Below are 20,098 nucleotides of genomic sequence, written 5' to 3'. Positions count from 1 at the left end.
TATGGCTAAATCATTATAGTCACACTCAAAAAATACTATTCACTAAAATAGTGTTATGTTTTTTTTTAATTTCATCATTTAACAATTAATTTTTTTAAAAAATTTATTTTGATTTTTTTCAATTTCATCTTTCAATATTATATTGTTTTGAGAATTGTGATTCATATTTTTTTTCAATTTTGTTTTTTATTGGATCATATATCACTCTCATGAATTTAGTTTGTTTTTTTTCGATTTCAACCTTCAACATTAGATTTGTTTGGAGTGAGATTTCATAATTTTTTTATTTACTTTTAATAAATTTATCTTGATCTCATAATTTAAGTTACGAGTTTTTATAAATTTATCTAGATCTTATAACCTATTTTTTATTTGCATTCCATCGTTGTCAATTTTTTATATTAGTTTGACTTACAATGGTTAAGTATTTTTCATAATATAATTAAATAAAATTTTCTTATTGAATCAATTCAGAAACATGATTCAAGAGTTTTTTATTGCTTTTTTAAAATTATACTAGCAGTACTTAATATATATTTTTTATATTATTTTGTTTTTTTAAATTAACCGTAGCATAGCGCGTTACAGAATGGTCAGTGCCCGTCATCACAACGAGGAAAGTGGAAGACCTGAATTTAGTTTGACGCCTAAATTAAGGTAAGTAGATGTCTTTCAAAGTTAATCTCCGTCTCATTTACGCTTCAAATTCATGCTTTTCATCGCTACAATCGATTCTTCCATACTCCAATTTTGAAATCTCAAAAACATTAGGGAACAAATGAAGTTTTTCTTCTGATATCGCAACTGCCAATTTTTAATTTATAAGAGCAGCTGAATGGTTGACATTTACAATTTTTTTTAATTGATATGAAATCCGAATTAATTTGTATGGAGCTCAATTAATTTTATGAGTTCTGAAGTTAACGATCATGTAAATTTTAAATTAATCTAAAATTTATGAGACTCGAATTAATAATCTCTAATAAGTAAATTTAGTATTTATTCAGTTGAGTTATATCTATTATAATAAACATTTACAATTCTTTTTACCTTAAGAAGAATCAAAATCAATACAGTGGTACTGATTACATTTATAAGAAACTGAATACAGGCAAGGAAAAGGGGAAAAAAAAAATACTCTGCTCATAAATTATTGGCCATGAATCATGCCATGTGAATAGCTGTGCAACAGATCAAACCCAATCATCTTGTCATTTCTGAACACGATCATCGAACTAGCATTTCGAGACATTACAATAAAATGTAGAAGCCTTGATCTACTGGAAAACCTAATATTTCTGCTGCCACAATGTTTTAGAAACAAAGGATGTACAGGCAGGTTGCCACATTGTCCTCACTGACTAGACAAGAAAATCCTACATGTTGGCTGGTTTTCCTTTGTTCCAGCCACAAATCTCTAGGACACGTTGTATTTAATTATAAGATTAATTTAACAGAAGAATACTGGGATAGAACAAGGAAATCCACTGCTAAGTTTTTTCCTTTTTGCTGGATCGTTTGAAATGGGATTTCATGAATGTTCATCCACCCAATTTCTCAGAGAAAATACTATCAGAGCATGGAAGCAGATCTTTTTTTATCTGAAAACGAAGATTTTCTCCTGAAAATCTAATAAACTAACAGCCCCATATCACTGCATGGATGACAGGTGTTAAAGAGCAAACACCACGGCTTGATAACAGCGCCATTATCAGCGAGCACCAAGGCTAATGCTGCTTGAAACCACATGCCATTAATTTAGCTTGCATAGATTCAGAGATTTATTTAAAAGTTAGCTACACTTTTATCATCCTTTAAGGAACACATTACTGATCATAGTGCAAAGTTCAATACAAAGAGTCAACAAGTAGTCTTAGCCGTCCGATAAATTGTACCTCAAGGAAGCTTCGCCAAGATGGGTTAGGTGACAAAATCACAATCCACCAAATACCCCGATTCTGTATCCTACTACTAATGGTGTTAAATACATAAGTATCGCTAATCAATCCCTCACTCGTCAGATGGCATGTATTAGTAATTTATGGGTATGCAAGCTAGCGATCTAGATATCGTGTGCCTTATGGTTTGAGAGTTAAAGAGACAACACTGTTCCCTCTGCATGTGCTCTCTGCTCCTCCTGTAATTTTCCCTTCCAGATTCTCTCTCATCTTCCCTCTTATCACACAGTTCTGCCCCAAATATACTCTCCCTTTCACTCTCTCAAAGGTTAAGTCTCGTAGATGGTTTTATAGAAAAAGAAGAGTTGCAAAACAAACGCAAAAACAAGATCTTGATTATTTCCTTCATGTCTCAAACGCTAGGACCAAACATGCCTGAAACACCTCCTTCCTCCTCTATCTGGGCACTTTCTCACATGAAACTCCGATTCTTTGCTCGTGTCAGGCGGTTCTTGCAAACCAAAACGACACAGAGGAATATTAAATCAAGAAATAAAGCTATGGTCAATAAAGAAGAGCAAGTAACCACTGCGGATAAACGAAGTGGTGATGGTGATGATGATGATGATTCTGTGGTGCTACAAAGATCAGTAAAGAGACTTCACTTTGGAGGCTTGGAAGAGAAGGAGATGGCAGCTATTGAGATTGAAAGATTAGCTAGAGAAGATGTTAAGATGAGAAAGTTGATGGCTGAGCTTGGTGTTATTCCTGCCTTGGTGGGGATGGTGGCTTCGGAAGTAGCTGGCCGTCAGAGAGTGGCTATTAAGGCCTTGATTGAGCTTGCTAATGGAACTTACACGTAAGTCCTTCTTCTTCTTCTTTTTCCTAATTTAATATAATTTGATTTTCGTTTTTTCTTCTTCTTTTCTTGGACTGCATTATGCACAGTAAATTACAGTACTATTAAACCACCGGTAAAGGCATTGCTTTTGTGCGAATTAGATGTTAGGGACAATAATGATCCTATATTCCTATTTATTCATGGCTTAACTACTAGTGAAATTTAACTAGAGTCCAGAATCACTCCCCGTCAGACATTCAATTGAGCAATTTTCCTTAAGAAACTCTGTACCTGTTTTGATAAATAAACGCAGAAGACAGCCTCCGGCAGGCCTTGGCATTGTAGAATTTGCCTCAACCTAACATCAGCTCGGGTGCTACATACACCATGGTTGATAAAACTATTTGGCGTGTATCGAAGGGTCAAATCCCACCAGCACTTTAATTTGATCAGCCAACTGCTTAAAAGCCATTGTGGGTCTGTGACTGACCATCCATGTCAAAATCTATTATTGTATTGTAATGTTAAGAAGAAAAAACCAAAGTCTGTACAAAAGGAGCTTATGGATTTGGATGTTTTTTCAACCGAGTTTGAGAAAATGGAGTCGGGACTTCGGCACCATCTAGATTTGTTTTTTTTTTCTTTTTTGGCAGGACTCCCAGTTATTTCATATAGGAGGGCCATATCAAATTTACTAACGATGGTTTCACATATGTTTCTTATTTTCTACGAACTCATTTCTCAATCTTATTACATCCTGTACAAAAACCGAAAAAAAAAAAACTTTGAGAATCAAAATATTCAATAATTAATTGGGATCAATTGGGAGGCCACGAAGTGCGCTTGTTACACGCTCTATTGGGAAGCATAGAAGGAGGCAATGATGTTATTGAATCGACAATGTTGTCTTTAAATAGAAACTAATTACAGCTCATGAGAATTATTGCAGGTGATCATCAGATTCCCTGTGATCCCTGAACGATAAACAAATTCATCTTTTGACTGCCATCTTTCAACTTAGATCTAAATCCAAGAATCCCTTTTGACTTTTTTTAGAAAGACAGCAATTTGTTTAATAAAACAAGTCTGTTAGTTGGTTCGTTTGGTGTGCATGATGCTCATCTTTGATGGGGAGACCTTTAAAAATGCTACTGTCTTACTAACCCTAGAACAATAATGATACACTTTTTGTTTTATTAGCTGCAACTAGATTAGTGTGCTGTTCTTAATTTAATTAATGTATTTTTGTTTTTTGTTTTTTTCCCCTCTTCAGGAACAAGGCTCTCATGGTAGAAGCAGGGATTTTCTCAAAACTACCAGTTAACATAGATGTTTTAGAAGAACCAACTAGACATGAATTTGCAGAATTGATCCTGTCATTATCTTCCCTGGCAAATCATACCCAATTTCCTCTGGCCTCATCAGAAGTTTTGCCGTTTCTGATTGGAATTCTCGAGTCAGGCTCAAGCTGTGAAACCAAGGAGTTGTGTTTGGGTACTCTATACAACCTGTCGGCTGTGTTGGATAATACAGGAGCTTTGCTCTCTAATGGGGTAGTTCAAACTCTCTTGAGGTTAATATCAGTAAAAGCACTCTCCGAGAAAGCCCTTGCAACACTAGGGCATTTAGTGGTGACCTTAATGGGGAAGAAAGCAATGGAAAATAGTTCACTTGTGCCAGAGAGCTTGATAGAGATAATGACATGGGAGGATAAACCAAAATGTCAGGAATTATCAGCTTATATTTTGATGATTCTAGCTCATCAAAGCTCAGTTCAACGCGAAAAAATGGCTAAATCTGGCATTGTCCCTGCACTTCTTGAATTGGCGTTACTGGGGAGTCCTCTAGCTCAAAAGAGAGCACTAAAACTATTGCAATGGTTCAAAGATGAGAGGCAAACAAGGATGGGGCCACATTCTGGGCCTCAAACAGCAAGGATCGCAATAGGGTCACCTGTAAATCATAGGGAAGCTCAAGAAGGAAAGAAATTGATGAAGGATTTGGTGAAGCAAAGTTTACATAAGAATATGGAGTTGATAACTCGGCGAGCCAATGCTACTTCAGGGGACTCTTCTATGCTCAAGTCCTTGGTTATCAGCACAAGTTCTAAAAGCCTGCCCTGCTAAAGATTTTACAGGCCCTTTAGCAATTTCCAGGCGGCTCTTAAGATTCCAGTTCTCATGTTTGTTGATTATTGAAAACAGATCAAGGGATTGTGACCCTTAATTACCACATAAATGCTTTTGTGTGCAGTGTAGCTGATGATAATTGTACATGGCGGAACTAAAAAAAACTGCAGTCTCCAGATGGGGTCTCATTCCCATTCTTTCCAAGAATATCAATTTCAATTCTTGCACGAACTATTTTTCCTATTTTTATAGCCTTCCAGTTGCCAAAACTAGAAGATCAATTTTAGCTCTCCATAGCTTCATGGCTACTAATCATAAGCTTATGTGAGCAAATTTCAAGCTGCTGCAGTCTTCAACAAGTATCTGCACTGGGCAATCAATCCTAGCCCAGCAAAACTAATTCAAGTGAAAAGCTGGGTTCCATCATAGCATAGATAAAGCAACAAAGGTAAGTATTGATCTGCATGGTTACAGGTGGTTCACCGGAAAAAAACATATGCAAACGATCAGAACATTTTCTTAAAAAGGAAAGAATTTTTTTTATTAATATTAGGGTATTCTCAAACCATGTTATACATACGATTTATATAAAAATAAAAGAAATGACTTGTTTCCCTTAATCTTTTGCTATACCTAATTATTTATAAAGGAAAAGAAAAAAAAGAAGAAAAAAAGATTATTCTAATAAATAGTGTTTAGAGTAAGTCCCTCCTCTTTTAATTTTTTTTATTGATATTAATGAAATTATAATAATTAGTTTGTAAATTAAAATTGTCTGGGATCTTTACATTTGTAAACAGATTTTATAAGGTGAGCCAACTCACCATTATTTTTAGATGACACAAGTGATTTAGTGAGCTAAATAATTTTATATGGGATCCATTATTTATTTTTATTTTTAATTTTCTTAAAATAATTTTTTATTCAAAATATTAGGTTACTATATCATTGGCTTACATTAGACTATGAGTCGGATTTTTTTAATATAAAAAATTAAATTTTATATAGTTTAATTTTAAACCCGAACTATAAAAAAATCAAGTAAAAAAAATTAAAATTAATTTATTAGACCAGATTTAATAATAATAATAATACTAAAAAATTCCTCAGGATCTTAACTTTTTTTTTTCAATTTAAATTCTTTTTGATGCAACAAGATTAAAATATTTTATGCAAAATAAAAGGATATCTTAGTAGAATATCAGTTTCAGTAACCTTAGTTTTGGTCAGTTAACATTCTCATAAATGAAAGCTTGCTCAAAATCCCTTAGCCCAAGCCTCCAATAATAGCCCAGCCCAATTAGAACTAATTCAGGATCATCAAGCATTGACTTGAAAGTTGAAACAAAACAACATCAAGGCCATGAAACCCTAAACGGTCTCCCAAATCCCAAAAACTTCAATCTCCACAAAATCAAGACCGGTTTTATTCTCTGTCCAGCGCAACTCCCTCCTTTCTAGGGTTTATTCCACGCAAACCACCAATCCTCCTTCTCGCCGCCATCGACACAATGGACTTCATTAAAAAACGCAAAGCGGACGAAAACGGCAATTCAATCCCCACCGGCACCACTCCCTCATCCCCAATCACGCCACTAACCCCCGAAGAAATCCGTAAAATCATCGAACCATTTACCAAAGACCAACTATTAGACATCCTCCAATCCGCCACGCTCCACCATTCTGACGTCCTTAACTCTGTCCGTTCCGTAGCCGACGGCGACATATCCCTCCGAAAGCTCTTTATTCGCGGTCTCTCTTCCGAGACAACCTCAGAAACCCTCCGAATTCTCTTTTCTTCGTCCGGAGAACTCGAAGAAGCTATTGTTATTCACGACAAGAACACAGGTAAATCGAAAGGTTTCGGGTTTATTACATTCAAACATGTAGACGCTGCTATGCTTTCGATTAGAGAACCCAGTAAAAAAATTGATGGAAGGATTACTGTTACGCAATTAGCATCGAATAATTCGAGTACTACTGATGTTTCGTTAAGGAAAGTATATGTTGGGAATGTGCCTTTTGAGGTTAGTTCTGAGAGGTTGTTGGGTTTTTTTTCAATGTATGGTGAGATTGAAGAAGGCCCGCTTGGGTTTGATAAATCGACTGGGAAATCAAAGGGTTTCGCATTTCTTATATACAAGAATGAGGAGGGGGCAAAGGCTGCTATTGCTGATCCTATGAAAAATATTGATGGGCATCAAGTTGTTTGTAAATTTGCTGCTGATAATAGGAAGGTTAATAAGAATAGTCAGGTTGGTGCGATTACACAAACATCACAACCATTAACGTATCCACCGCTAACAGGAAATTCACAAAATTATGGGCCTGCTAGTACTAATAGCTATCAGATCAATACTTCAATGACGGGTTCTGGATATAATGGTTCTTATAGGCATCCGCCATATTTAGGGGCGGGTTTGAATGATGGTGGACTGAATAACGCAGGGGCTTTAATGTATAGGATGCCACAGGCTTCGGGTTCTGGGGTATATCCAGATACCGGGTCTTATGCATTGCCTCAGCACCAGCAGCCATCGTCAATGTCAATGCCAATGCCACCTCGATTGCCACATGGAGCTGGAGGGATGTATCAGGGTATGCCACCATATTACTGAAGGTAATTATTGCTATTTATTACTTTCAATTGATTTTGTTCAATGTGAGGTTCTTTTATTTTATGTAATTTTACTGTGTCGCCCCCTCCCCCCTTTTTCCATCAAACCTGTTGTTTTGTGTATATAATTGCATTTGTTAATTTTTGGACTAATTGCTGTGTCTCTTCAATTGTCAAGAAGCCTTGTCACAGCTCAATGGATATGACAGTGTTGTTATAGCATATTCTTTTTTGGAAAGTGGGTTATAGATAAACAATTATAACTACACTCGTGAAAGATGAGAGTTTTCAAATCTTCCAAAGATACACTGGACTTGTTGTGTTTTGTGTTTTATGGCTTTCCACAACTGTTTTTAGCTTGTTATACTGTCCTTTAGCCTGCATGAGCTTTATTCTACATGTTTGACATTGATGGGTGTTTGATTCAGGTGTGTGAGAGCTTCTTGGGCACAAGTTCTTTAAATGGTTGTCGTGTTTTCCTGAATGCAAGCAATGAATCTTTAATTTAATTATGTGGACTGCTGTGCTCTTGTTGCTGCTTCACTTCATCTGCTTCCATAAGTTGTGGTTGGATTTGTGATGGATGCTACTAACTTTACAAAAGTTAGTTAATATATGTAGAACAGTGCTTTTGCGGAAGGATTGTTGGCCTTTTATGCTACGCTGGAATTTATGCTGATGTAGATGATAAATATCACTGTTTTTTCTGGTTCATGCTGTTTTGTGCTGCTAAAGCAGAATTTGGTGTTTGAGTTTTCTTCATTCCCTTTACATTGCTATGGTTGTGTTAATTTTCAATTTCAATTGGTAAAATGTATTTTTTGTTCCACTTGTTACGGTTTCCAAATAGTTCAATACCAACGCAGCACCAAATTTTCTGCCAAGGGTTCCTTCATCGAACTTCAATACTGAAACCAAAACTTGCTCTGTCTCCTACTCTCATTGTCTCTCTGATACCCTACCTAGCCTGGCTCCTATACTCTCTTTTTCCTGGCCTGGAAGATTGATATTTCTCTATGAGAGAAAAACAACTGTCTTCAGCAATTAGATGATCAATTTGATGTCTTTTTGTCCATTCCCTTTGAAATTGCTTTTAACCTTTCCTCCTTTCTCCTTGTTATTTAGTATAAAATGCATTTCAGTCCCTCAGTTTGATTTTTTCCCCCACCAAATAGACTTCTTCTATACGTGGTTATTTATATTGTATTGTGGTTTGGGCATCATGAATGTAAATTGAATTACAGTGCTTCGGGCACCTTGGAGTTCAACTATTGATATTTGTGCTGCTTCTTGCATCTCTACATTTTTTCTTTTCTTCCATATAATTTGTCTGGCAGCATTGTTCTGGTTATTGGGCTCTTTGGGTTACTGAAATATTGAATGATAGTATTTTAAGAACAATCGAAAAACAACAGAATGACTATGTGAACATGTAGGACAATCATATGGAAACACTATGCAAAAGGGTAGAAATTTCTCTGCAATATGCAGATTTGACAATAAATATAACACACTTGCGTAAATTTGGTAGAAATACAATTGGAATACGCTGATTCTATCCTAGGTAATCTATTGGAAATTAGTGGAAACCTGATTTTGGCTTACATTATGACAAGAGTATGGGATGCATTGGCTTTTTCATTATCTTGGTTGATGTTTTTGTAAGATGTGTCTTCGTAATGCCAAGTTCACTGCTACCTGTTATGAGTTTGTGGCTTGCAAATCAAATTCCCCTTGTTTTATAGGGAAAATCCCTTCATTGGCCCCTTTTCCCTGATGTCCGAAATTAGGTATTTGGCAGAATTGTTTTGAAAGTCTATGGCTGCATCTCATAACCTGTGATATGTGATTCAAATTATTGCTCACACAACCTGTCATTTGGTGTTGGAACTGACAACTTCAGTGTTCTTTGCTCGTTTGTTGCCAATATTTTTGTGATGGGGCTGTCTTAACACAAATTATATGCACATTTGAAGCTGGGGTTCGAATTTGCTTTCCCATTGGAAACAAGCAACGAGGGACATCCACTCAATGAGCAACCTGTTTCTCTAGGACATCTAAAGATTGGCTCTTCTAATGCATTTTTTGTTGCTTGAAAAGATATTTTTCATTCCATAAATTCTTACAAGTTTTATAAACTTAATTATAGGATGAAAATCATTTTAGAATCCCATATTTGATCTTAACTCCAGCTAGAAACTGGTCTTGCTTGAGTTCTGATTTTCTCTCTTGCAGTGGCCATTGGTTTATTTGTTTACCTGGGTTTTTCCTGTATCGAAACTGTTGAATTTGAATGATATTTAATTAAAGGTGTAATATAATTGAAGATAGGTTCAATTCTTTATCTTATATTAAACCCAAAAATGAAAGAAAATTTAGATCAATGTGCATTGCACTAAGAGCTATATTACCTTTTGGTTGCAATTTTGATTGTAGATCTATACAAGCATTATAATGTTTGCACATTGATATTTTAGCAATCTTAAGATTTTAGGCTGAACCATGTTACAGTAAAGGAAATTGTTTTTGGAAAAGATATAAATTAGTCCTTAAACAATTACTTCTATGGTCATAGCTAGAAGCATCTATTTATAGTTTTCTTAGGTTCTTGTTTGTGTGATATTTGTAATGGGAGACTTTAGGTTCCTTCACATCACTGCTTTAATGCTTAGTTGATTTGCATTGCATTGATTCATATTCATATAAGCATTAGAGCTGCTGTTTGCTGGCACTATAGCAGTATGACAATCTTTGGTGTTCCAAGTTGCACTGCCCATCAATCATAGGAAATGTTCTAATCAGTACCAGCTAAAATTCAAGTATAATCTTAATTGGCTGTATGAACCTGAACTTCGATTAGGTTAAAGTCATTAGAAGCTTTAGGCTACATCTAATGCTTTAATGCTTACGTAAATATGCTGCAAATTGTCTATTTAAGCATTGAAGAAGTTGCCTGTTGGTGGGCTTTATGAATGTATCTGGCTTTACAAGGCCTCTGGTAATTTAGTCGTGCAAACTGTACCTGCAGTTCTGCTATTCGCATCTTTATCTCTCTCCTTTTCTTCATCTGGCAGCATTGCACTGGTTTGTGGGCTTGAGTTTGCAAAAACAAGGTAAAAGGGTTGAAATCCCTCTGCTATGTGCAATTTCTGTCAATGTGATCAAGGCCTAGTAAAAAAAACATTTAACACTTGTCTTAAACATGAAATAAATATAACATTTGCATGTGTACTTGCTTGAGATTAAACTAGCATTAATCTATTGAAATGTGATTTGGGCATTTGATGATCCCCATTTTGATCTTGATGTGCTTTGGCATATGGAAGCATGAATAATGTTGTGATGAAGGGGAGTCATTATGATGTGCAGTTTTCCCAATATGCTATTTGAGTTTGTGGTCTATCAGGTAAATCCATTTTCATGTCTTCTATGCTCTAAACACGAGAAATTAGCTCTGCCTGATCTGTTTTGGGAATTCTATGTTTGCATTTTCTCACAATAAAGTTCCTTAAGCAACCTGTCTGTTGGAGATGGAAACTAACGAAAATTTCGATAAACATGCATTGCTCAAGGTGTTGCTACGAGACCTCCACAGTATAATTTTTTTTTTTTTTTTGGCAAATCTATTATATAAGCATTGAGCTTGTAGTGTGGTGGGAATGTAGCTCTCTTTAAGGGATTTCAAGTTTCCCCGCATGGATTAATATGCATTAAATCAAGGCTTGTTATGGTATGTTCATTTTGGAACTTTAATGTGTATACTAATAGATATGAATTGCTAATTTATCTGCTTATACAAGTATCAAAGTTTTATCTTTATTTCGGTCCTACTTATGTGTAGTGGTATTTGTTGAGCCTCTAGATTGGTCTTAAAGATAGTTTTTGGATGCTTTTCTAGAACAAAAGAGATCACGACAGTGGAGATAGATGAGACTAGATAGAAAACAAGATAGAAAAGAGGACGAAGATAAAATTATGTTTTTTAGTGATGTGCAAGATAAAATTATTGTTTTTTTTAATCCAGTTAAGTTATGGTGGACAAGACAAAAAAATATAAAAAAATCTATTTTATTCTTAATATGTATTGTTAAACTTACATATTTAATTTTTTTGTTTTTTTATACTTTAGTTTATTTTGAGTTTTGAAATTAATAATATTATAATAACTTTAATTATAAAACCATTAACTTGGAGCTCGGATTGATTTGAATTTAAGGAAAAAAAATAGAGAAAGACTAATCTAGTCAATTCAGGATACATTGGTACAAAGCATGTAGATTTTTTTGAAAAAAACTTTTGTTCAAAGCAAGGTTATTGTGATTTTTTAAGTAGAAAAGTTAAGTTAGTTGGATTGACTCATGATTTGTGAGATGAGATGAACCTTGTTTTTAAGTTGATTTTTAAATCAGGTTTTAAAACTGTGATAATATTTTTTTTTGTTTATATGTTAACTAAAGTCTACTCATTTTGTTCCTTTTGACTTGCTACTTAACTTAATCTCAATTGATTCTTGAGATAGATTTTAAAACTATAATGATAAATTTTATCTTTATACAAATACGTGTCAACTTGGGTTAATCTTTTAAAATTATAATAATAACTATTTTTATTTTATGTTGACCTTCCTGACATGTGATCTGGGTCTTGTTTTAAGTTGATTAAGGGTCTTGTTCTAAGTTGACTAAGGATCTTACAATTATGTTAATAATTATTTTTATCCATGTATTAACTCAAGTCAATGGTTACCTCCATTAGTGACTCTAAATTAAGTTTTAAAAATATAATAATAAAATAAAATTTAAAAATATAATAATAAATATTTTTATTTTTACATTAACTTGGGTTAATCATGGTCAAGGTGACCATGATGAGTGCTCCGAATCTTGGATTGGATCGATTCTCAAGTTAGGTATGAAAACTATAATAATAATTTTTTTTTATTGTTATATGTTTTAGATGGATAATTTTTTGAAATGAGAGTTTTTTATAAAGATATTTTAGAAATAACAAATATTATCTCTGGATACATGTTTTCTTTATACTTTCTAATTTGAAAATATAAAAATTCAATCCAAAAATATTATGTAGATAAATTTATTTTTATGTTTTTGTTTTTGTATTTTCAATTAAATATATTATTGTCTCTATTATTTTTTTCGTTTTAGGATAATAATTATATGGGATAAAGCTTAACAAATGGATTTGTATGATATTAAACTACAAATGGGTCTACAAGTCTTAACTATATATAGACGTCAGATTTGGTCTTTTGCTACACTTGCTCGGGTTGTTTTGGTGGTGCTTCTTATGGATGGCCGGGATGAAGGTGAGGGCTTCTGTCTGATAGGACGCTCAGCCCAACATGCTGGAGAGTCAAGATGGAGGCTGCCTAAAACACTGTTTTGGCATTGTTGCTAGCTGGCCGAAGAGATCTTTCAACCAAAACACGTTGTTGCTGTTACATTGTTAAGGCTCAATGTTTAGCAACTTTGCACCTTATAGTCGGGGCCTTTTAACATTTTAATATGTTTTTACCTAATGGGTCAAGAAAAAAAAAAACACAAACATGTAATTTTTCATAGTTTGTTCGATTGTTCTCAAAAGTTTGTTCCTTGGAACATCTATGGGTCAATTGACTAATGATTTGTTGCTGGTGAAATTTTTTTAAACATAAAAAGATGAATACATAAGTGATTTTAACGTGTTTTTCTAACATTGAAAACAAATTTAAATATGAATTGAAAAACCGATGCTTATATATAGCGAGAATTAAATGTGTTACTAGATACTAAAAAGACTTGTTAACACAACATTGGAAGTAAGCATTCAAGTTAATTTTTAATGTGATAGAAAAACATGATAATATTACGGGTATATCTTATTATATCATGAATTTTTTAATTATGAAACATGAAGATGTTTACTTGTGAAACTATTATTTCCAACATATTTTCAATAATTCTAGAAACAGAATATTAAAGGTTTTTCAATTATCCTTTATTAACTATAAAATCAAAGAGAAAAACTAAAAAGAATAATTTTATCAATAATTTCAAGTTCAATTCAAAGAGTTTTCACCAATTTCTTTTTTCAATTGTTCTTCATCTTTATAACCCATACTTGTCCCTCAAGCTTCTCTTCTCCAACCAAGCTTTTTAATTTAGACCTAAATATATCTCTTCTCACTTGCCTATTTGTAAGCTTCAATCTCATAATTTTAGAAAAGTTTCTTAAATGATTTTGAAGAAAGTTAAGAGTGAAGCCCTTTTTTTTTTTTAGTTATTGTTTAGCGTGAACAACAATTACAATTGTTATATTAGGTTTTATATGTCAAATACTATTATACCCTATACCCTTACTTATCTATTCAATTCTGATTTGTTGTATAGACTTGACACTGTCTTTATTTTCAGGACTTTCTCGAACTCCGATTGACCTCGAACTTTAAACTCAATGTAAAACAATATGTCATAATACCCCATGTAAAATTTTAGCACGGTCCAATTATCGGATTGAGAGATATGTTTTTAATATCATAAAACTAGATAATTGGTAATTTCCTGCCAAAATCCAAATTTCGCATACCATATAATTTACTTAAATCATTGGGGGTCTTACACTAATTATTTAGAGATTTCTATTCATAATTATTATAAAAAAATCCTTGGATTTTCTTACCACTTTCAGTCCCAATAGCACGATTGTGCATAAGTTTTATACTGAATTCAACATTTCTCACGCAAAGGGTCATGTGTTGATTTATTTGACATTTCCTTCTATTTTACACATAATGTCACCCAATTTACAAAATTTTCCACTTCAAATAATTAATGTGTTGATTTATTTGACATTTCCTTCTATTTTACACATAATGTCACCCAATTTACAAAATTTTCCACTTCAAATAATTATTTTACTTGGTTGGGAAATTTTCACGATTTGTTATTAGTTATATTTCGCATACTATTCTATTACTTTATCTTTTCTGAATTTTAAATTACTCTCCTGGAAATGTTCGCCCCGATTCATGAAGATTTTCTCTTTAATTTATCATTTTCAATTAATAGTTACCTTGTTTAACATGGATTTATTTATTTTTTGCTGGGATTTTCATAAGGGGCGAGTCATTAACTCGCCAAACTCGTAGCCCAAGTTATGAGATCGAGACAATCTGGAATTAAGAAATTTGAATAAAACCAAAAAACAATTTCTTTTTTTAAAAAAACTAATGTCGAATGATGAAACCAGAAAAGAAAATAAGCTAAAAAAATGAGGTTGATCCTTGTTAACTTTTCAAACCCATAACCTAGGTCATTAGACCAGAGACATCATAAATAAATAAAAAACTATAAAGCTCAATCTTCAATAAATCAAATATTAAAGGATGAAACTAGGAGATAAATTGCACAAAATGATTTAAAAAAAAATTGTAATTAAATGAATGACAGTGAAAATCAAGATAAAAAAATAAATTAGAGGGCAACCCAAAAATTTTTATTGGAGGATTAAATTGAAAAGAAAAAAAATTAATAAAAGGAAAAGAATCAAAAGAATGAGGACCAAATTAGAAAAAAAATAATACACCATAAAACTAGATTGAAAGATAAAATTAAAAAACAATAAAACTTTTATAAAAAGGTCAAGAAAAAAATTAAAAATATAAAGAAGAATAATTGAATTGGAAAAAATAATATGCAATCTATAATTGAAATATTAAATTGAAAATAAATAAAACTTTTATAAAAAGAACAAGAAAAAAAAGAACAAGGACTAAAATTAAAATACCAAAAACAAAGATGCCCAACGTGTACTTTTTAAGGAAGATGGGAGACAAGAATAAAAAAAGACCCAACAATGACAAATCATCTCGCTACCGCTGACATGCGCTCCACTTAGAAGAAAATGACATTGCAATGTTTCCTATGACACGATAAAAAAATAGATCTGGTCATTAGAAAGCGTCACACATGTTATTTAAAGGGCGTGGATATCTTTCACACGTTAGCAACTTTTTAATTTTTTTTACATTAGTTATTGAAAAATAAAAAGGCTAAAATTCCCTCCATTGGTATGAACTTAACTAAAAAACCTATGTGAAAGGACAAAAAAGCCCCTAGGCATATGGGTTATCTTTTCTTGAATACAAGGGCAACAATGTCTTTTTAGTGTGCTTTAAAAAATAAAAAATAAAAATATATTTAGTCAATAATAGTAATTTTTTTTATGGGGATAATTAGTCATTCTATTGTTTTAAAAAAAGTTGAATAAATGCATATATCTCTAAACAAACTTGAAATTAATGACGAGATATGCAAAAAGATTTAAATACCTTAACCCTAAAGCATCCTAATTTTTCTTTTAATGATAAAAATGTAATTTTATTATAGTAATAAATAGTTTTTTGTGTCCTTGTATTTCCCTACGTGTATTTGAGTTTTTATTAATAATATTTTCTCAAAAGATAAGGGAAAATATTATAAGATATTTTCGTAGAAAATTCAAGAGTTCAACAACGGTATTTTTTTTTATTAATTGTGAAGTGAATTTGAATTTTGAACTCAAGATTTGTAAGGATTTGTTTTGAGTATTTTACGAATATTTGAACTCTTAAGAAGTTAGCATCCATGATATAAAAAAATTCTAATTATAAAAGAAAAAAAAAGAAACCGAAATTTTGGTAGAGTTAATCTATGTTGTTTTCAATGGATTAAACTTGCTTTTTCTCTTAATCAACCCTTTTTTTCTTTTCTTTTTTCCTTGTTAATTAATACTTTAATAATTAACAACAAAGCAAAACATACTGCTCTCTCTCTATACGAGGGTTAGGGTAGGAGAGGAGAGTGAAGTGAGCGTCTGGCTTTCACTATAAAAAAGCTTCTGTGACCAGTGCGTGTGTAGGGAGCAGTAGGACTTTCTCAACGGACACCCTTTCTCTTCTTTTTGTCATCAATAACAACCCTCCATTTTGTTTCTCTTTCTCCTTCTTTTCCAGTTACAAAAGAAGGATACTTTTGCTTTCTCTTTGTTAAGTATAGGAAACAATTCTTCTTTTCCAGTCATCAATATTTTTTTTTGGCTTATGGCAATCAACTTGTAAGTGATCAAACTTCAAGCTTCATAATTTAGTTTTTTCATTAATTAATGTTGGCTTTTGTATTTTCTTCTCTTTGTTTGATTGACTTGTTTGTGCTAGACTAGTGTGACTCTGCAGTCTTTAATTTTGCATGCTGATCATCCGAACTTTGTTTTGTTTTTTTCCCTCCTCCTTTTATGCTTGTTGGCTGTGTCTCTGGACTGCTTTTATTCATGATTATCAGTGGTCATTGGAGTTTTGTGACTCCAGCGTTGTCCAGCTTATGGATTCTCTTTAATTACTTTGCTTGGCTCATGGGTTTTAATTATTTCTTACTCTTTCTCTTTGATAGTTTTGTTATTGTAGAATTGTTGATAAATTTTTAAACTTTTCAGTAATCTGACTACAGCTGATTATGACATTCTCAGTAGGAGGTGAAGGAACAACTTCCATATCTAAAAGCAGAATACTGCCAAGTTGTTTTTGTTGATACGGTAAACAGAAAGTAAAGCTATGGCCTGGATGCAAAATATGTACAGGAAGTTTGAAGCTATGTGTTTGGAGTTGGATTACATCTTGGAGCAGGTATTTTTGAAATTTATGCAATTAAAATCCCTTTAAAATGTTCCAGCCATGATTATTTATTGTTATTATGTGCATTCTACTAATTTTTTTTTGCTTGACTGAACATTTACTGATTGTATTTCTAAATGAATTGTGTATATAAGCATAGATGTTTTTATTTCATCAAAATAAAAGGTAAGGAAAAGTACAGTCTTAGTATGTGTAAATAGTTTGCACAATCTACCCACCATTGAGCAGCAAAGAGGATGCTACATGCCCGAAACACCCATGCCTACATAATGCGATAAACATTATTGCGAACAAACCCTTCCTGCAGCTCACTAAAGGGAAAGGCTCACCTTTGAGCAGATGAGTGTTTCTCTGCTCTGATGAATAGACCACTTTAAACCTCACATCATTCATTACAGAGTTCCTTATCAGCTCTATATCCAGATACAGTAAGATAAGATAAGATAATCTAATTTCCTCAAGCATAAAAAATTTAGGTCATAATGCAAGTTCAAAGTGGTTTATTAAGTGATTTATAAAATCAAGAATTTTTTTTTATTAATTTTCTGCATTGTTTTCATTTAAATTTGTTACAATTTATTCTGATGTGATTGCGCTAGTTTTGCTTTTAAAGCCTTCATGTTGCTTGCTTGGTGCTCAATTCCAGCTTTAGCTGCAGCTAGTTCTGCCAAAACATCTCTCATGAAATTGAATACTTTCTTGGACAGGAAGGGTTGGAATATGTGAACCAATTGCAGAAAACAGGTGCCAATGTCAAGCAATTTTGCTCAGAAATCATGCGAGAAGTGCTGTCTAAGCCTGCTGAGGATACCATGGATGGTGTAGCTAGTGACTCTTGCCAAGTGAAAAACATTGAGGTGGATAAAATGTCAAAAGAAGGCATTGTCCAAGACCATTTTGATATGGAACCTTGCAATTTGAGGCAACCGCTTTATTCATTTTCTGTTGAACGTATCAAGGCCACAAAGGATGATCTGTCTTTGGAGGAAATGGTTGTTGCTGAGATACATGAAAAATCAATGTCAATTTTTAAGGAAATTCATTCCGAGGAAAAGCAAGTTCAGCTTGAGAAGTTAGATACCCCAGAAGAGAAAGATCTGAGCATTTCAGTGTTATCCTCAACATCTTATGATCTACTAGAAAGTAACTCTCTCACAGAAGTAATTCCAATAGACAAGCCATCTTCAAAATCTGTTAATTTGGTTTATTCCAACGAAAGCAAGGTTCCAGAATTGGGATTTACTTCCAGTGAAACCTCAGCTGAATCAATCAGTAAGTATTTCCTTCTACTATTGCTTTGCTACTCTTTCACTTTTCCTTTCCCTCCATTGATATCTGCATTGGTTGGCCTACGAACTTATGTAGCCCCTTAACCACATTAGTGCCAGAACCTTCTCTTCACGAGTTGAGCCATGGTATGATTATTCCAAGCCAGATCACATTGTCTGCTCTTGAAACTGGTATCCAAATGTTTCTTCCATTATGATGAATGTGGCCCCCCTTTCTCCAGTGTGATTTTTTAAAGGCCTTACTTGATATCTCACTCTATTATATTCCACACTTTCCCTTTCCTAGTTGGAACTGCTGTTATCTTTTGCATTTGACTAACTATTTGTTTGTCTTAATTTAGCTGACATTGTGATCAAAGAAAGGAGCAATTTTGATAAAATTTACTTATCTTCTCACAGGACAATTAGACAACTCCACTGAAGATGCTGCCAATCTGGGGTTATCGTGTACAGGGAAGCTTGATGGGAGTTGCTTTGTAATAGATTGTAATGAACTTTCTTCTGTTTCCTCTGAAGCAGGACAACTTTGGTCTTCCAAGGTATGGCTTCCTGTCAACTTAGTAAGGTTACTTCTACTTCAAGGAGAAAACTCTTGAAAGCTTAAATATACAACCCTTTGAAATAAGAGCTTCTGGGTATCCTTCGAGTTTGAAATGAGCCACTGAACTATTGAAGGTTGAAACTTTTGATAACTGATGTTTCTTCTCTCTTTTTTTCTTGCAGGAAAGGACAGCAAATCAAGTTTTCAATCAGGAACCAGCTCGGTACAGAAATCTCGGTCCAGAATCGAGTCATCGGAGAGAAGGTTTTGCATCATCTGTTATTACCACACCAGATGACAGTCTCTCTGATTCCGAGTGGGTGATAGTCTAGATATATTAACATATGATGAACTCGATAACTTGAAGTGATTTTGTTGTCTCACTCGTGCACATAGAAGATGGAAATATCTCTCGTTTCAGATGCTTTGATTGAATTCGGCTAGTACATTCCTGATAATTTGTATAGAGGTCGAGAGAGATTTAGGTCCTTTCAAGGCTCGAGGGAGTCCATCATTGTCTAAGCAATGGAACCATTTACTTATGAATAAATAGCATTGCAGCAACGTGTTGATGTTTTTTTCATGATTGTAGGGCTCTATGTGCAATGTCTCTAGTCGGAGAAAAGTAATGACTGTTGTTGGCTTCCTTTTGTCAAAGAAAAACGTTATATTTTTCCTTTTTCATATCTGGTTAATATCATTAATTCATTTGTTATTTATAATTATAAAAAATATATGTTTTTTTACAAGTTAATGAGAATTATTTTATCATGAATAATTTCATTTTTATGGCATAGATATAATTTACTTTTGTTAATTATAATATGTACTATGCGTTTAAATGACTATAGATGCATATTTTATTTTCTAAAATAAAAAAACCCTTCCATTTTTTTTATCACAAATTCTGAAATTCTTCATAGAAAAATTGGACATGGAGATTAAAAATTGTTTCCTATAATTAAATATAATCTTAAGTTTTTAGAATTGAAATTTGTGATAAAAATAATTGTCAAATTGTCTTTAAGTTAAATAAAAGAATGGACATCCATCAATAGATTAATTAATGTGTAAAAGGATCTATTGGGAATTTTTTACGTTAATTTGTTGTTTGGT

The 20,098-nt window shown here is 33.1% G+C and overlaps 3 protein-coding genes across 9 annotated transcripts; all 3 read left to right on the top strand.

Annotated features, from left to right (window-relative positions):
- Positions 1-1,829: 1,829 nt before the first annotated feature.
- LOC133703094 (U-box domain-containing protein 7-like) lies at positions 1,830-5,095 on the top strand. The gene is made up of 2 exons (XM_062127515.1): positions 1,830-2,757; positions 4,013-5,095. The coding sequence occupies exons 1-2, from the start codon at positions 2,306-2,308 to the stop codon at positions 4,863-4,865; spliced, it is 1,305 nt and encodes a 434-aa protein (XP_061983499.1). The 5' UTR covers positions 1,830-2,305; the 3' UTR covers positions 4,866-5,095.
- A 1,119-nt stretch (positions 5,096-6,214) lies between these two features.
- LOC133703443 (UBP1-associated protein 2C-like) lies at positions 6,215-13,187 on the top strand. Of its 4 annotated transcripts, none has more exons than XM_062127958.1 (2): positions 6,215-7,488; positions 12,745-13,187. In XM_062127958.1, exon 1 carries the CDS (start codon positions 6,380-6,382, stop codon positions 7,484-7,486), a length of 1,107 nt encoding a protein of 368 aa, XP_061983942.1. In that variant the 5' UTR covers positions 6,215-6,379; the 3' UTR covers positions 7,487-7,488; positions 12,745-13,187. The 4 variants fall into 4 exon arrangements, with proteins under 4 accessions (XP_061983942.1, XP_061983943.1, XP_061983945.1 ...); XM_062127959.1 differs by lacking the exon at positions 12,745-13,187 and adding an exon at positions 11,348-12,729; XM_062127961.1 differs by lacking the exon at positions 12,745-13,187 and adding an exon at positions 7,664-8,015.
- Positions 13,188-16,277: 3,090 nt separating this feature from the next.
- Positions 16,278-19,546, top strand: LOC133703132 (uncharacterized). Of its 4 annotated transcripts, none has more exons than XM_062127564.1 (5): positions 16,278-16,578; positions 16,987-17,143; positions 17,860-18,424; positions 18,841-18,980; positions 19,165-19,546. In XM_062127564.1, exons 2-5 carry the CDS (start codon positions 17,072-17,074, stop codon positions 19,312-19,314), a joined length of 927 nt encoding a protein of 308 aa, XP_061983548.1. In that variant the 5' UTR covers positions 16,278-16,578; positions 16,987-17,071; the 3' UTR covers positions 19,315-19,546. The 4 variants fall into 4 exon arrangements, with proteins under 4 accessions (XP_061983548.1, XP_061983550.1, XP_061983549.1 ...); XM_062127566.1 differs by having other exon boundaries at positions 16,968-17,143; XM_062127565.1 differs by having other exon boundaries at positions 16,954-17,143.
- Positions 19,547-20,098: the final 552 nt, after the last annotated feature.

This window comes from Populus nigra, chromosome 9, assembly GCF_951802175.1.
Source record: "Populus nigra chromosome 9, ddPopNigr1.1, whole genome shotgun sequence".
In the NCBI taxonomy this organism is placed as follows: Eukaryota; Viridiplantae; Streptophyta; class Magnoliopsida; order Malpighiales; family Salicaceae; genus Populus; species Populus nigra.
This window is presented reverse-complemented; position numbering and strand designations above follow the sequence as displayed.

Coding starts and splice junctions, on each gene's coding strand:
- LOC133703132 (XM_062127564.1), top strand. CDS start 17,072: ATGGCCTGGATGCAAAATATGTACAGGAAGTTTGAAGCTATGTGTTTG. Junction 17,144..17,859: donor TGGATTACATCTTGGAGCAG/GTATTTTTGAAA, acceptor TTTCTTGGACAG/GAAGGGTTGGAATATGTGAA. Junction 18,425..18,840: donor AACCTCAGCTGAATCAATCA/GTAAGTATTTCC, acceptor ATCTTCTCACAG/GACAATTAGACAACTCCACT.
- LOC133703094 (XM_062127515.1), top strand. CDS start 2,306: ATGTCTCAAACGCTAGGACCAAACATGCCTGAAACACCTCCTTCCTCC. Junction 2,758..4,012: donor CTTGCTAATGGAACTTACAC/GTAAGTCCTTCT, acceptor TCCCCTCTTCAG/GAACAAGGCTCTCATGGTAG.
- LOC133703443 (XM_062127958.1), top strand. CDS start 6,380: ATGGACTTCATTAAAAAACGCAAAGCGGACGAAAACGGCAATTCAATC.